The 15,261-nt window shown below is 43.0% G+C and overlaps 1 protein-coding gene across 2 annotated transcripts in view; it reads left to right on the top strand.

Moving 5' to 3' along the window:
• DENND6B (DENN domain containing 6B) overlaps positions 1-10,320 on the top strand; it is an 80,074-nt gene extending 69,754 nt beyond the window's left edge. For both annotated transcript variants that reach the window (XM_083183234.1, XM_083183235.1), the window contains 3 exons: positions 2,463-2,565; positions 7,859-7,933; positions 9,265-10,320. In XM_083183234.1, coding sequence (XP_083039360.1) covers positions 2,463-2,565; positions 7,859-7,933; positions 9,265-9,402 — 316 coding nt within the window. In that variant the 3' untranslated portion in view covers positions 9,403-10,320. The remainder of the gene's footprint in view (positions 1-2,462; positions 2,566-7,858; positions 7,934-9,264) is intronic.
• Positions 10,321-15,261: the final 4,941 nt, after the last annotated feature.

Consider the following 15,261-nt stretch of genomic DNA (forward strand, 5'->3'; position numbering starts at 1 on the left):
ACTTATGTAGTATCTGGGCTGCCGATTTTTTGATTGTATGCCTTAAGTTAAGGCATACAATCAGATGCGATGCGATGCGATATCGCATCGCATCGCATACGATGCGATACGATGCGATGCGATGACCCGATTTTTCCATAGGATTCAATGTTAAAATGGACTGAGTCCATTTTAACATGGAATTCAATGGGAAAAAGGGGTCCTTTTCATACCCCTACTATCCAAGTGGGCATGGAGTTGGATATAAACCTGTGGCGAGCGTAGCGAGCCACCGAGCCCGAAGCGTGGCGAGCGAAGCGAGCCCCGCGAGGGGACGGTATTCTGTGTCCCCTCGCGGGGCTCGCTACGCTCGCCACGCTTCGGGCTCGGTGGCTCGCTACGCTCGCCACAGGTTTATATCCAACTCCATGCCCACTTGGATAGTAGGGGTATGAAAAGGACCCCTTTTCCCATTGAATTCCATGTTGAAATGGACTCAGTCCATTTTAACATTGAATCCTATGGAAAAATCGGGTCCATCGCATCGCATCGCATCGCATCGCATGCGATTTGGTCGGGTGCGATGCGATGCGATGGACCCGATTTCAAAATCGGCAGCCCAGTTACTACATAAGTACCAAAAATTTTAATTGGTGTTTCACTAATTTGAGCATTCTTCGTCTTAACACAATGTGACAACGCACATCTTAACTGTACATATCTGAAAGACATATTTTTGGGCAGCGCAAATTCCGTCTGCAATAGCAAAAACGGTTTTAGTACATTATTATTATATAGCTGTCCGACGGCATTGATTCCGTACCGCTTCCATATCCTATCAGCTTGTTCTAATTTCAATTTTCCCATTTCTTTTAATGAGAACAGGTGGGTATCTGGATCAAATCCCTCGAACTTTATAACTCTACTAACTCGTTTCCAAATTTTAATTGCCTGTGCTAAAATTGGTGGCGTTCCTTGACCTCTCTCATCCCCCAGAATTGCTTGCAATGGAGTGTGCCCAGGGGCAGCCTCTCCTATGAGCTCCCTTAGTCCTGGAGGCAATTCATTCTCCCTGATCCAATTACATATATGGGTTAACTGGGCTGCATAGTAGTAGAGTCTGAAGTTAGGCATTGCCATACCCTCATGTTGCCTTTCTCTAGTTAGATTTTACCATTTTATTCGGGGTAGTTTATTCTTTCTAAATATATCATCTCCCAAAAATATGGGAGATTGTTGAAAGATATATAAAATTTGGGTAAAATTACCATTTTTATTAGGTTTATGCGTCCCAGTATTGTTAATGGCAACTTCATCCAACAGTTACATTTTGTTTTAATTTCCTTAATTAGAGGGTTAATATTATCAATAATGAAGTTCTTTGGGTCTCTAGATATAACAATTCCAAGATACTTAAATTTATTCGATAATGGGAGTAGGGAGTCGGGACTAAGTTCCTCCCGACCTCCCTCCTCCACCATCATAAGATGTGATTTATTCCAATTGACTGATATTCCGGAGAAACGCCCCGACTCGCGTAAGATCTCTATTACACTTGGCAGTTCTCTATTGTAGTCAGTTATACCAACCAGCAGATAATCTGCGTACAGGGAGACGATATTATAATTCCCTCCTGTTGGAGACCTACCAATCCCCAATGTTGCCCTTATCTTACATGCTATAGGCTCAATCGCCACTGCAAAAAGCAATGGCAATAAGGGACAGCCCTGACGGGTGCCCCTCAACAGATGGAATGATTCTGAGACATAACCATTCACAATCACTCTAGCCCTGGGGTTACGATATAGCATAAAGATCCACCCTATAAACCGTGGACCAAAACCAAAAGAGTTTAATACTAACCACAGATAGGGCCATTCGACAGAGTCGAATGCCTTATTGGCATCGAAAGAGGCTATCGCTGCAGCGACCCCAGAGTGTTCTAATGTCTGGAGATGCGTAAAGACCCGTCTTAGATTTATTGAGGTGGATTTCCCGCTGACGAACCCAGTTTGATCTGAGTGCACAATATCCCCGATCACCCTGCCAAGCCTATTCGCAAGAATCTTAGCGAATATCTTAGCATCTGCCGTGATCAGGGATATTGGACGATATGAATCAACACACGACGGGTCTTTACCACTCTTAGGAATAACAGTTATCACGGATTCTGTCATTGAGTCTGCTCAAAAGAGATTGTTAACAAGCAGTCCTGTTGAATTGCTTCCAAGCCGGGTAGGCTTGGCTGGGAACGCATTTGATATATTATATTATATAGATATATATTGATATATATTGATATATATGCAAAAGGACCTGCATGCGATCCTGCCATACCGCAAATGTCCCAGGTGGCTCAAAGTGGGATCACGGGCGACTTCTCCAAAAGGAGAAGGCGCCTTAGTGTATGCCCAGCATTATTGTCTTAGCTTCTTATTATGTGTAAGATTGTGTCTCCTGTGACTTTATTCCTCCTTTTGCAGGCGTTTCCTGAAGTCTCCCCATTTTGATGGCTGGTATCGCCACAAGCAGAGAGAGATGAGAGAGAGGCTGGAAACAGCACACCTGAAAGTCATCTGTGAAGCAGTGAGTTTTGCAGAACATCACATAATGTTACGCCTACAGTAGAGTAGGAGGATTGGGGTTGTTCCTGTATTTGCTGGTTCATTGGCTCTTACGTAGACGAGAAATACTGCTTGTGATAAACAAATGTAGCCACTTACAAACCCATATTTTCCATTGCATATGTTATCAGCCAGGTCCATGATAAGTGGAAGAAAGTTCTGTTATAACTTCATATTTGTTTTACTGTATGTATTGGATATTTACATGTCTGTGTCCATATTTATATAAGAAAGGTAAAATTGCAATCCTGCTTTTACCATAAAAAACACCTTTTTATTCTGAAAGAGGGCTGAGGAACAGCAGGATTTTTGGTTTTGTTCATCCTCTGATGAACAGAATAAAATATTTAGTAATTTATTACACAAAATAAACATACATGTATACATAAATATATTAATACAAAGTATATAAGGTATCTCTAAAATATGAGAATTCTTAATAGAATAATAAACGGTTGCCTACTTTTGAAAAATGATTTCAGGGACAAAAGTAAAAGCCAGGGGGTGGGCCTTGCTGTGCCGGGGGTGTGCCTTGCGGCACCGGGGCCGTGCCTTGCGATGCCATGGGCGGGCCTTGCTGTAACCTTGGATTATTTTTATGAAGCATATAGCAACAATGCTATTCCCTATTGTATATGTAATTTATGTTAGCCTGGACTTATAGCAGGTACCAACCACCGCTACTAAACTATAGACAGACGATATTTAGAAAATGAAGGAACAGGTATAAAAAAAAGTCAATTTCTGAATCATCATTCATCTAATCACTCTCAAGTACAGTCATAAGTGGCCAACGAGCTTTTCTTGCCATCCAACATCAAATATAGATTTAAATAATCCCAAAAACCCAATTTTGATAGCAATAAGTGATTTGCACCTGCAAGGTATCTGCAAGCAGAGGCCAGGTTCCTGCAACCCATCAGGCAATGGCATAACTAACGCTCAGCAGCCCCCGCCATGGCGGGGGGGCGCAGACGTCAAGGGGGCGCAAGGTCACGGGTGACGCCGGAGGCAAGATTCCTGAGTGAGGTGCAGCAGCCTTCTCTCCGCCTCTGGCTGTCTGTGTGAGGACGCAATGACAGGGTTAATTGAGCGTCCTCACACAGACAGCCACAGAGCTCCCCCTTCCACCTTGCACTCTCCTTTATCTCTTCTGGGCTCCCTGTAGCCTGCAGCGCTGGAGCTTCAGAGGCTGTGTGAGTGCTGGCAGGCAGTGCTCGAAGTTCAAGTGACCTCACACACTTTCACCTTTCCCGGCCATGAACGGGAAGTGAACTGCAGGACGGCTTATGTGTGGCTATGTGTGCTCAGGGCATGACAGCTGAGCACACAGCCTGCACAACAAGCCAAGCTCGATTGCATGTGTTGCACTTGCCCTGTATATTTAATGACATGGCCGCCAGGGTAGGAGGGGGATGCGCTCTGGTGCGCTTAGGAAGAGCAAGATGCAGACACCTTCTTCCCGGCACCAGAAAAAGATCTCTGCTGTGACCCGGATCATCTCTGCACTATTGCCTGATAGAGAGCACCTTCACAAATCTGCTTCGATGTGCAGCAGCACTAAGATGTAAGTCCCAGTGTGTTTTAATTTTTCTTAATTATAATTAAATTATAATTTTATTTACTATTTATTTTTTACCATAACCCACCCTCTCGACTCCTGCACCCACACTAATTAAGTGTTCAAAATTGTGCTATGGGGCCCATACAGTTTATAGTAATGCCTCTGGTGACACAGATACACAGCTGGGAGGGAGAGGTGCAGGGTTAATAGAGACAAGGGGTGTATTAGAGGTACAAGGGTAATAGAGGGAAGGAGGTATGGAGAGGTACCTGATTAATACTATTTTTGGGGGGGGGGGGGGGGCGACAGAATTATTTTTGGCAGGGGGAGCAAAATTTCTAGTTACGCCGCTGCTATAAGGTCTATGAGGGTTCAAATCATTTGGATCTGACAGGTTCTCAACATTTTTAATTAAAAAGAAACGTGGGGCGCTTGGGTACACAAGAAATTCACAATTTATTAAAAAACATATATCACAACATTAGATACATTAATAAACACTTAAAAAACTGGGGTGTCACTGTGACACTAATGTATGACCATTTGGAATAAGCGCTTGGATATCCTGTTCCACTTATAGTGAAGCAGATGGGGGATTAAGGGGGTATCAGTCCGATTTATTTCCAAGGTACAGTGTCCTTTTTAAACAAGGGTGGTTCACAGGGGTGATTCACCGTATTAAGCTGGCTAGTGTGCACACTTTCATTGGCTGCAGCAGAGGCGCCTTGCTTGTGAGTATAAGGTAACAGTCACAGAATGGAAACAGGACTTCTGTCACACAAGGGTCAGTGACAGTGTCCGTCCTGTTGCCAGGGATAGTTCTTACCGCTCAGTAGCGTAGGCAGAAATCGGGATGGTAAGCAGATAAATCTGCACTGCAGCGCCTGCTCGTTCCGTGCCTCTCGGCTGGCTTGGGTGTTTGTGGTAAGCACAGCCAGCTGTAGTTCTCAGCAAGTGCCATCTCCCCGCCGCAGTTGATGTTATCTCCCACGCAAAATGTATTAGAATTATCAGCTATTAATATAGCCCACACATATTCCACAGCATTTTATAGAAAATATTTGGTTATTCAGCTCAATTGCTGTCCCTTGGAGCTTACTGAAATACTACTTCCTAAAACAATACTAATTGTAGCAGGCATGTGTCAGTGTGTGCAAACCCCAAATTGTAACCGGCAAATTATAGTAGTACTAGGGTACTTAAAAGCTCACTGTAGCCACAGGGATTAAGCAACCACTGTGTCAAAACACATAACCTACCCTATTCAGTCTTCTCTCTTCTTTTTACGCATATCTGCGTGCCTGTGGTAACCCGAACAACACACTGAATAGGACACAGGTGATCGCTGGAGCCGCTACCTTTAAGCCAGGCATGTCCAAACTGTGGCCCTCCAGCTGTTGTGAAACTACAAGTCCCATCATGCCTTACCACAGTTTTGCTATTAGGGAATGCTAAAACTATGGCAAGGCATGCTGGGAAGTGTAGTTTCACAACAGCTGGAGGGCCACAGTTTTGACATGCCAGCTGTAAGCAGTCCAATCACTGACAGACTACTGGAAGTATTCAGCCTGCCTAGCACTCAGACATTTATAGCAGAGCACCAGAAATAAGAAATGCTCCCTGGGCATCAATGATTCAGCCCTAGCGATGGGAACCCTGGGACTAGATGGACCATAAGCAGCTGCATTGTTTGCCTAGAGCAGGGGTGTCCAAACTTTTTGCGACGAGGGCCAGATTTGGTGAAGTGTAAACGTGTGGGGGCCAACCATTCAGCCCGACATTCTTTGAATCATTAATCACATCAGAATGGTCCCCCACTCTGCCTCCATTCACTCTATGTCCCCAAGCCTGCCCCTTCACTGTATTTCCCCCAGCCTGACCCATTCACTGTATGTCCCCCAGCCTGCCCCTCCTTCACTGTATGTCCCCCATTCACTGTATGTTCCCCACTCTGCACCCATTCATTCTGTCCCCCAGCCTGCCCCCCTTCTCTTAATGTCCATCAGTGCCTCCATTCATTGTATGTCCCCAGGCCTGACCCTTCTTCACTGTATGACTCCCATTCACTGTATGACCCCCATTCACTATGTACCCCACTCTGCCCCATTCACTGTATGTCCCCAGCCCTGCTCCCCCTTCTCTGAATGGCCATCACTGCCTCCTTCACAGTATGTCCCCCACTCTGCTCCCATTGACTGTATGTCCCCCTGCCTACCGCCTCCCTTCTCTGTATGTTTCCCAGCCCCTTGTGTGAGCCAGAGGACAGAGGCAAAGCAGGAACTGCAAGGACAAGAGATGGTTGGGCTCCTGCTGCCGCCCTCCTCCACTCTGCATATTACGGGAGCAAGCTACCCCCTTGCTGCCCCCCTCCCCAAACACTGCTGTCACTGTGATAGTGGAGCATACTTGCATACCTGACTCTCTCCATGCGGGAGAAAATGCACTGCTCCTGGACTTCCCTGGTAATATATGATTGCCATCACCTGTGGTGAAACACCTTTACCTAGCTCCCCACAGGTGATGGCAATCATACATTACCAGGGAAGTCCAGAAAAAGAGCATTTTCTCCCGCATAGAGAGGGTCAGGTAGGCAAGTATGTTGTGGAGTAGGGTGATATATGATTGCAGCAGCGGTAGGACGCCAAACACATCTGACTGTGGCGGCCGGCACCTCCTCACTGCAGCAGACAGCAAGGTAAAGGCGCGCTCGCCGGGGCCCCACTTTGATTGTCATGTGCTGTGCTTCCTACATCTGATGCTCTGCCCGCTTCCAGATGGAGGCTGCGGGCCGCTTGAAATTACAGCACGGGCCGCATTTGGCCCCCGGGCCTGACTTTGGACATGCCTGGCCTAGAGGTAACTCCAGAGGCATAACTCTGGGAGGCAATGGGGTCATCTGCCGCCGGGCTCCTACTCCCTAGTGGGCACCTCTCCTCCCCTGCAAGTTTGAATCAGTTAATTGAAAGCCGTCAATATTGCTGCTATGCTGACTCTCCGCCTTGCTAGACTATCTTTATCCTAAACATAATTTTAGTAAGTGTCACTCATGGTAAGTGGCCATGACCTGTTCCACTAGAAGCAGGTACCTGATGGCGCGATTTGCTCATGCTTAGAAAGCTATATAAAGTTACTACACTGCATTGCTCTGCCTTATGGTCAGAATCTGTAGGCTTACTGCGCAGAAGGTGTCTGCCCCCAGTGAGACAGGTTACAAGTTCTAATCCTAGATGTGACTGTTTATCATTTATTTAAAACAAATACATTGTTTATGTGAATAAATGTGGTGCAATGTAACACTGTTTATAGATGGTTGCCTGTCTGTGCTCTTTACAAGTGTCTTGATTTTGAGATAAATAAATTATCCATGTAATGGTCTAATTAAGGGACCTTACTATAACCTGACACTTATCTATAACCAAAGGGATAGAAAGTAATTTGCTGTGCATTTTTAATCTTTTTTTTCTATGTAATTATTACCATTTATATTAACATTCATATATTAAAAAAGTTACGTTTTAAATTTAAACAATTTTTCCTGACATATAGTTTCTCCCAATACACTTGTGCAAGTTACGGGTATATATTGTTAAGGAGTGCACCCACACGAGTCTTTTTTTTCTTCTGTATATTTAAATGCAAAGAAACTAAAGACCGTAAATAGACTTATGTATCTTTTATGTCATTTATACAGAATATCACAGCATGGATAAAGAACAAATCAGAGGTGGAGATTGTGGATCTGGTACTGAAACTACGAGACAAACTGGTATAGTATCCAAATTAATTTCTTTCTATCAATATCAACTAATAATGTCTTACTTTTTCTGACCCTGTATTTGCCAAACACATAAAATTCGCTAACAATGTTGTATCAATCAATTATTGTTGCAGCAGCAGCATCCCTGCCGATGACACCAAGGGAACTGTCCGTGAAACGTTGCACTAGTTGATGCACAAAATTTAAATATAAACAGTAAATATAGTATATATACAGTAGTTTTCCTGCTATTTAGTCCCCCAGATATGAGCAGTATCAATATTTCAAATGACAATTCAACATTTAAATGCAGATCAGCTGTCTCTTGAGACCATTTCCGCTTTGCCCTTTTTTGACTGTCAAGTTTTTGCCTGTCGACCAATAGTGGTCGACCTAGACAATGTGGACCTAACACCCGAAACCACATGTAGTATAGGCATTCCCTGCCAGGATTTACGACAATTTATCATAACCTTATCCTCCTTATAGGGATATATGCTAATTCAATGCGGTGTAGTTGAAAATCAATAATAAAGCATGGCCCTCATCAACGATGTGATGCATCCAGTGGACTCACTGGCTGCTATCTTCACAATATCGCTCAGAACATACAAAATAAGCGATATCCTTAATTAGATCATCCAGTGTGTACGCAACTTTAGTGCACACATGTAGATGGTATGCCTTATGAGCATATTAAGGGGGTGTAGTGAGCATGCCGGTTAAAGTGGCTGCATACACACACACTCAAATGTACACATAGAAAGCCATACACGTAAAAACAAAACCGCAGATGGCTGTGCATGTCCATCCATCTATGAATTATCAGCCCCAATACAATGACTTTGTAGGATTCCCATTGTAATGCAGATGTACCATGCCAAGTGCGAGTTCACTATTGGCAGCACACTTGGCAGAGAGCAGCCTCATTCTTTAGCGGCAGTGCACCATATATAAACAATGACGTATTTCTTCAACAATGGCCGTTGGCAACTGGATTAAAGATCCAAAATGTTTTGCATGAAATATTATTTTTGAATTCTGTAAACAGCAACCACATTTATCAGGAACAGTTTTTAAGGCAGATGGTGTTCACCAATATTATAACATATATTTTTTTATTACCTATTGCCCTAATAATTGTTTATTTAGGGTAAAGCAGTTTTGTAGTTGACAAAAATTTGACCGTATGCAGATTAATATTCCAAATGGCACAAAGATGTTGCAATTATATCTGGCTCCGTAAACTGTACAGTAATTCGTACCGTAGGGTGCTAAGGAACAATTAATAAATGTATGATTTATGTGGATTCTAATGCATTTCTATATTCCACTTCCAGCTTAGGGCTCACAGACAACATCTTCCTGTGAGCTCTGCTGCCCTGGCCAGGCTGAAACTTCACATTGATGAAGTAATATGCTCACTACCTGAAGACTTGCAGAGCATATTGCATCCACATGGAAAGGATTGTATATAGCATACTACATATTAACGGAGACCAGTCGAGTATCCTGTATCATCAGTGTTGCGTATTTGTGAGCAAGCTCCATCATCATCACTATGACAGCTGTACAGCATCTTGTATCATTATCTCCAAGACGCCTACATGTATCCGATGTCGTACAGAAAGAAACCAGAAGATACTGTACCTTGTTTTCCTGCCATTTATAGTGCGGAACCTGCAGTGCAGACCTTCTTGGAACAACCCTGCTCTGTAAATTTTATATTACCATGAGAGGTGTAGGGAATTCTTACTGAACAGACAAGCACAACAATGATGGATCTGTAAAATACCTTTAAGATACGTACCGATGTGTAGAGCATTAACATTTTCTGTAAAAGAGCCTTCATACCTTTGAACTGTCCAAATATATATGTAATCGATTTGTATGTGTTCACCCAGCGGTCAGGATGCTGGCATACGGTATACGACGCCGACATCCTGACACATCAGGATGCTGACGCTGGAATACAGACAGCTGACAAGCACTTACGGGGGGGGGGGAATCTGGAGTCAATCTGTTGCCCACTGACACTTCATATCTATCACAGTCATTTTGGGAACAATTAGAAGTTTCACACATCAGAGTACAGTAGAATATACATATAACTTAACTATCTTCCATTCATGTAATTTATTAATACGGTGTTCACATCTAATTTTTTACTACCACAAGATGGTGTGAACAATATAAGTGACAGTATTGTGTTCTATTTTTAATGTATAGGAATTTGCATACAGCTACAAGATGTTCAACTGTCTGTGATCAGAATGATGGGCTGTTGCCGTTTGTGTGTCAGTGCTGTACAGATCTGGATAGTTCTTGCTCTGTATGCATGAAAAGTAAGAACTTGTGCAGTTTGTTTAAAATAAATCAAATTCAAAGGTTCCAAATCATTTGATTATTTGGTGTTCTTTGTGATTATATTTATCTTTTTGTTTTACTATAGAATTAACTTCAGTAATCACAAAGTAATAAAGTGACCAAACCGGTCTTAAAACAGGATCCATATAAACATCAATGTATAGTCAGTGCCCCTTTCCTGGGCTCCTGAAGTGTGCCCCCTTACTGAGCTCCTGAAGTGAGGCAAAGTCACATATATCATACAAATATATCTATTTTTTAAACATTTGTCCACTTAGTAGGTAAGCTGATAATAATTGAGGAAAGCTCAAAACAAAGTGGGGGATATTTAGTAACAGGATTTCAAAACCACTAATTTGCATCAGGGTTGCCTTCTGGAGTTAAAAGGTAATTATATAAGGGGGCATATTAGACAGAACCCTTCTCCCTAACATGTTTGTGCCTAAGAAAATACCATAAACCACCTGCCTTTCACCCTCATGCAAGTTCACCTGTATATTTAAATGTATGTACATATCTTTCATTCGGATATAACCCTTTCCAGTCCACACACATTCTAACTTACTACATTCTCTTTCACACTTTTCCATCCAACATTGCTAGGTCACCATATTATACAGCCCACCAAGAACCTTTGCAATCTGCAATGGAAAAAAAAAAAACGGGGGGTCCCCTCCACATCCGTAACCAGCACCAGGCTGAAAGAGCTGGGACTGGTAAAAAAAATAATAATAATAATCAGGAAACCCAGCAAATAGGGGTTCCCCGATTTTTTTAAACCAGCCCCAGGCTCCAGGTCCGGGGCTGGTTCCCAAAATACGGAGTACAAAATGACTAGGGGTCCCCTGTATTTTAAGAACCAGCCCCAGGCCAAGCCAGCAGGGTAATGCCACAGCCGGGGGACACTTATTTTAGAAGGTCCCGCAGCGAAAGCATTAATTCTACCGACCAGTCAGTCTGGCCAGGGGCACTGGGGGAGTGGGGACCCCCCCAATAAAGGGATCCCCCCCCCTCCAGGACTTACCTGACCAGGCTGGTGTTGTGTTGTCCTCGATGCCCCTGGGCGGTGTGAATTGAGCTGATTGCAGTGTAAAAAATTGAATAATAAACTATTGTCTTATACTGTGGAACTAGCAGTCCCAACAAAGCTCTCCCGCATGCTGGGACTTGGAGAACCACAAGTCCCAGCATGCGGGCATTAAAGGGCCCGCTGGCACTTGTAGTTCCACAGTATGAAAAAAAAAGTAAAATAAACACACACTGACAACCAAGAAAAATAAAAGTTTAATACATCCAAAGTCCACACATACTGATACTTACCCATCTTGATCCTGTTGGTAGGTCCCTGGGTCCGGGGCTGGTCCGGGGCTCCAGGATCCAAAATAATCCAAAGGGGTACCTGTGGAAGGAAATCCTACTCACCAGGTCCTCTGGCGAAGATCCCGTCTTCTTCTCCCTGCCGTAGTCCGAATCGCGCATCACCCGGCCGCTACCCTCTCTGACTGAGGGGAGACGCAGAGATGTTTCATCTTCCCTGCCTCTCCTCTGAATGATTCTAGTGGCCGGCTTTTTACTGCGCCCGCCGAAAGTATGTGCGCATCACATCCGGCGCTCAGAGTCTGTGGCCGTGGCTAGATAACACTGCCGCCCGCAGTGACCATGCCAGACCATCAACTCGCCCCGGAGCCTCTGCCCTGACCACTCCATTTTCGGATGCCAGCAGCAGCACACCCACTGGGACCTAGCAGCATGCAGAAGGATGAGTGCACGCCACTGGCCAGGACCACAATAGGGTAAGGCACCGCCCAGGACCCAGGAGCATAACTAGCTCACTGGAAACAAAAAGTAACACTAACTACCTGTACAGATATAGGAGACAGGAAAAAGACTAAGGCTATAGGGGTGGTGCTCAACTATATAGGGAGGAGGAAGAGAAGGAGCTGGATTTTGGGGAAGATAGGGATGAACCCATTGTAATGGCTGCCATGAAGTAGGAAGAAAAAAAAAGGCCTATTTCCCTATAGCTTGAAAGCGTGAGAGCAGGGCCCTCCTACCTCTTTGATTGTCTGTAACTACCCATTTTGTTTTATCAAGGTTTCCAATTGTGCAATGAAATTTGCTGTGCTATTTAAGAAACTTAATATATAGGAAATAACCTTGCAACTTCCCTTTACCGCACGGATTTTGAAAATTTCACCTGCAATTGAATATGTCCCTAAATGTTAATGCAAAACCAGACATGGTTTGTACTTAATATATTATGGTCATTTTAAATTCTGTTGGCAATAAATGGCAATTTAGAAAACCTGTTGTTTTGTAAATATATCCATAAAGTTAACAATTTAGATCATCCATTTTAAAATTTTGAGGGGAGCGTGGCCTAAAGCAGTGGTTCCCAAATTTAACATTTAAGACATCCTAAGAGTACACTATGATAGCCATAATAAAACACAGATTACTTAATTAGTACCTCAGTCAATTAGATTATACTATTTGTTCTCAAGAATGGATATGCTTAAAACCTGGACAGTTTGGGTATCTTTAGGACCACATTTGGGAACCACTGGCCTAACCCATAAGTTCTCATACACGGTCCTCAGGATTCCACACGTTCATGATTTCCAGGTCTCAAAGTATCACAAGTAAAACTTGTGGATATTTTAACCTCTGCAGGGACATATTCTAGATATATAACAATTTTCTTAAGGTGCGTACACACATACAGATTTTTCTGTCTGATCTATCTGGTGGGAACAAAAAACTGGAAATGTATAGGAGCAAATAACAATCAAAAATGTTTTCCCAAACGCTTGAAAACAGACAGTGATCAGTCAGATAAATTGTTTAAATCATTCTGATATAACAAATTTATCAAAACATATTTTTTTCTGTTTTCCTGCATTTGGGCGGAAATTTTTGATGGCCATATGCTCCCATAAATTTCCAGGTTTTTATTCCCACCAGATAGAGCCAACAGAAAAATCTGTACGTGTGTACGCACCTTTAGATACATTTTATTGAACAGATAAAAAGAAAAAAAAAAACCTTTTTCGTATATAGTAAGCAGCGAAAACCAAGAAAAATGATCTGGCCACATACTGTATGTGTACGTTGGTCTTTGGTGGTTGTTCGGTATGAAAGGACTCCGTACATTCTGGGGACACACAATCTTTTTTGCATTTTCTGCAAATGTAGTATGTCATCCAATTTTATTTCAGGTACAATCTTCTTCCAACCTTTTTTTTTTGTGTGGTGTTTCCACATTATTATTAAGTCTTCCCTAAGACCTATAGGAAATCATCCTATAGTATATATCTACTCCCCCCATAAACTTGTATTGGTTGACAGCAAATGGGCTTGGTACTTGGGCATACTCTTCTCTGTACCATCTTGAGATGTAGATACCATACAGGTGTGTCCTTTTATATATTTGTTTGCACGGTGTATGCTATGAAAAAGGGGCCCAATCGATGGGCTTAAACAGGATATTCTGATTAGAGGGGTCTCCCGCATGTTCGCACAGGGGACCAATGTTTTGTGTCTGCGCATGCGCAAACGCATGTCTGTTCATGAACTACATGTTCTCTATCCCGCTCACACCTAGCAGTGCAGTCGGGGAACACATCCCATGGGAACGTCCAGCGTCAGGAAGGGGTGCCGGACGGGTTCCCGACAGTCGGGTACCCGACGTCGGGATCCCAACTGTCAAAATGCCGACAGCCGGGTGCCCGACGGACACCCGCTATTTTCCCTCGTGGGGGTCCACGACCCCCATAGAGGGAGAATAGAATAGGTGGCTCGCGTAGCGAGCCACCGTGCCCGCAGCGTGGCGAGCGCAGCGAGCCCGCAAGGGGCTTTTTTGCGCTCGCCATGCTGTCTGACTCCGGGCAGTCGGGATAATGACTGTCGGGATCCCGACTGTCGGAGTCCCATACCACACCCGTCAGGAAGTAGCCAAGAGACAGTGGACAGGACACCACCATTTCCAATCTTGACTGTTGCTTTACCCGAACTAGCCAGCCTACCCATTCCCACCGCACCTAGTGAGATTACCTGCTGCAAATGCCATAGTATGCAGATTACAAGCCTCCAGCGGTTGTGTGGTCATTTTTAACTCTCTGAAGCTAACTTTTGACAACTGACGTATTTGTTACTGTATTATTTTCCAAAGGCAGCAAAATAGGAACAGGGCTTACCATCATCCACAGCCATTGTCCAGGTCCACTGCATATTCCATTTACCAATATTATTTTTCTCACACCGGTTTTTAATATTATTGTTATCATTAATATTATCAATATTAATTGTTTCATGTGTTAATAAAATATTTTTATTAAGAATTTCCTAAGTGCCACTTCATCTTTGTTTACATTTACCTTTTCTGTGGGACTACAAACTCCCCCATTTTAAGTGGCTGCTTTTGGTGTTAGACCTCTGACAGCAACTGCTAATGCTACCTAGGTAGCCTTTTCTTATGATAAAAAAACAAATAAAATAACCTGTTAGATGAATAAAATTCTGAGAGAATGTACCGTTTTTTTATTGCAGAAAACATTAGATTATGTTGTAAAAAATGCACCACTTTACAGTTGCAAATTGTTGTTGAATATTTGTGATGTCACAATCATGTGCACAGAAATTATAAATGTGGGTCTGTAAATTATATATATATATATATATATATATATATATATTTATATTTTTTTTTATTATTATTATTTTTTTCAATACTGAATATACTAGATATATAATCAAATTTCAAAAAGCTATGCAATTGACAATAGCCTTTATTTTTAAATAAAAGTAAACGTACACGTGTGAATATTCCTGAATAGTTTAAAAGGTTGAGGAGTAGTAAATACCTCTACTACTGCTAGGTCAACTGGAAAACAAGAACTATTCCAGGGATCCTGAGGGTAGAGTTTGAGAACCACTGCACTAGCCTAACCCATGTCAAATATTTTACTGGT

This window comes from Crinia signifera, chromosome 4 (assembly GCF_055691185.1).
Source record: "Crinia signifera chromosome 4, ASM5569118v1, whole genome shotgun sequence".
In the NCBI taxonomy this organism is placed as follows: Eukaryota; Metazoa; Chordata; class Amphibia; order Anura; family Myobatrachidae; genus Crinia; species Crinia signifera.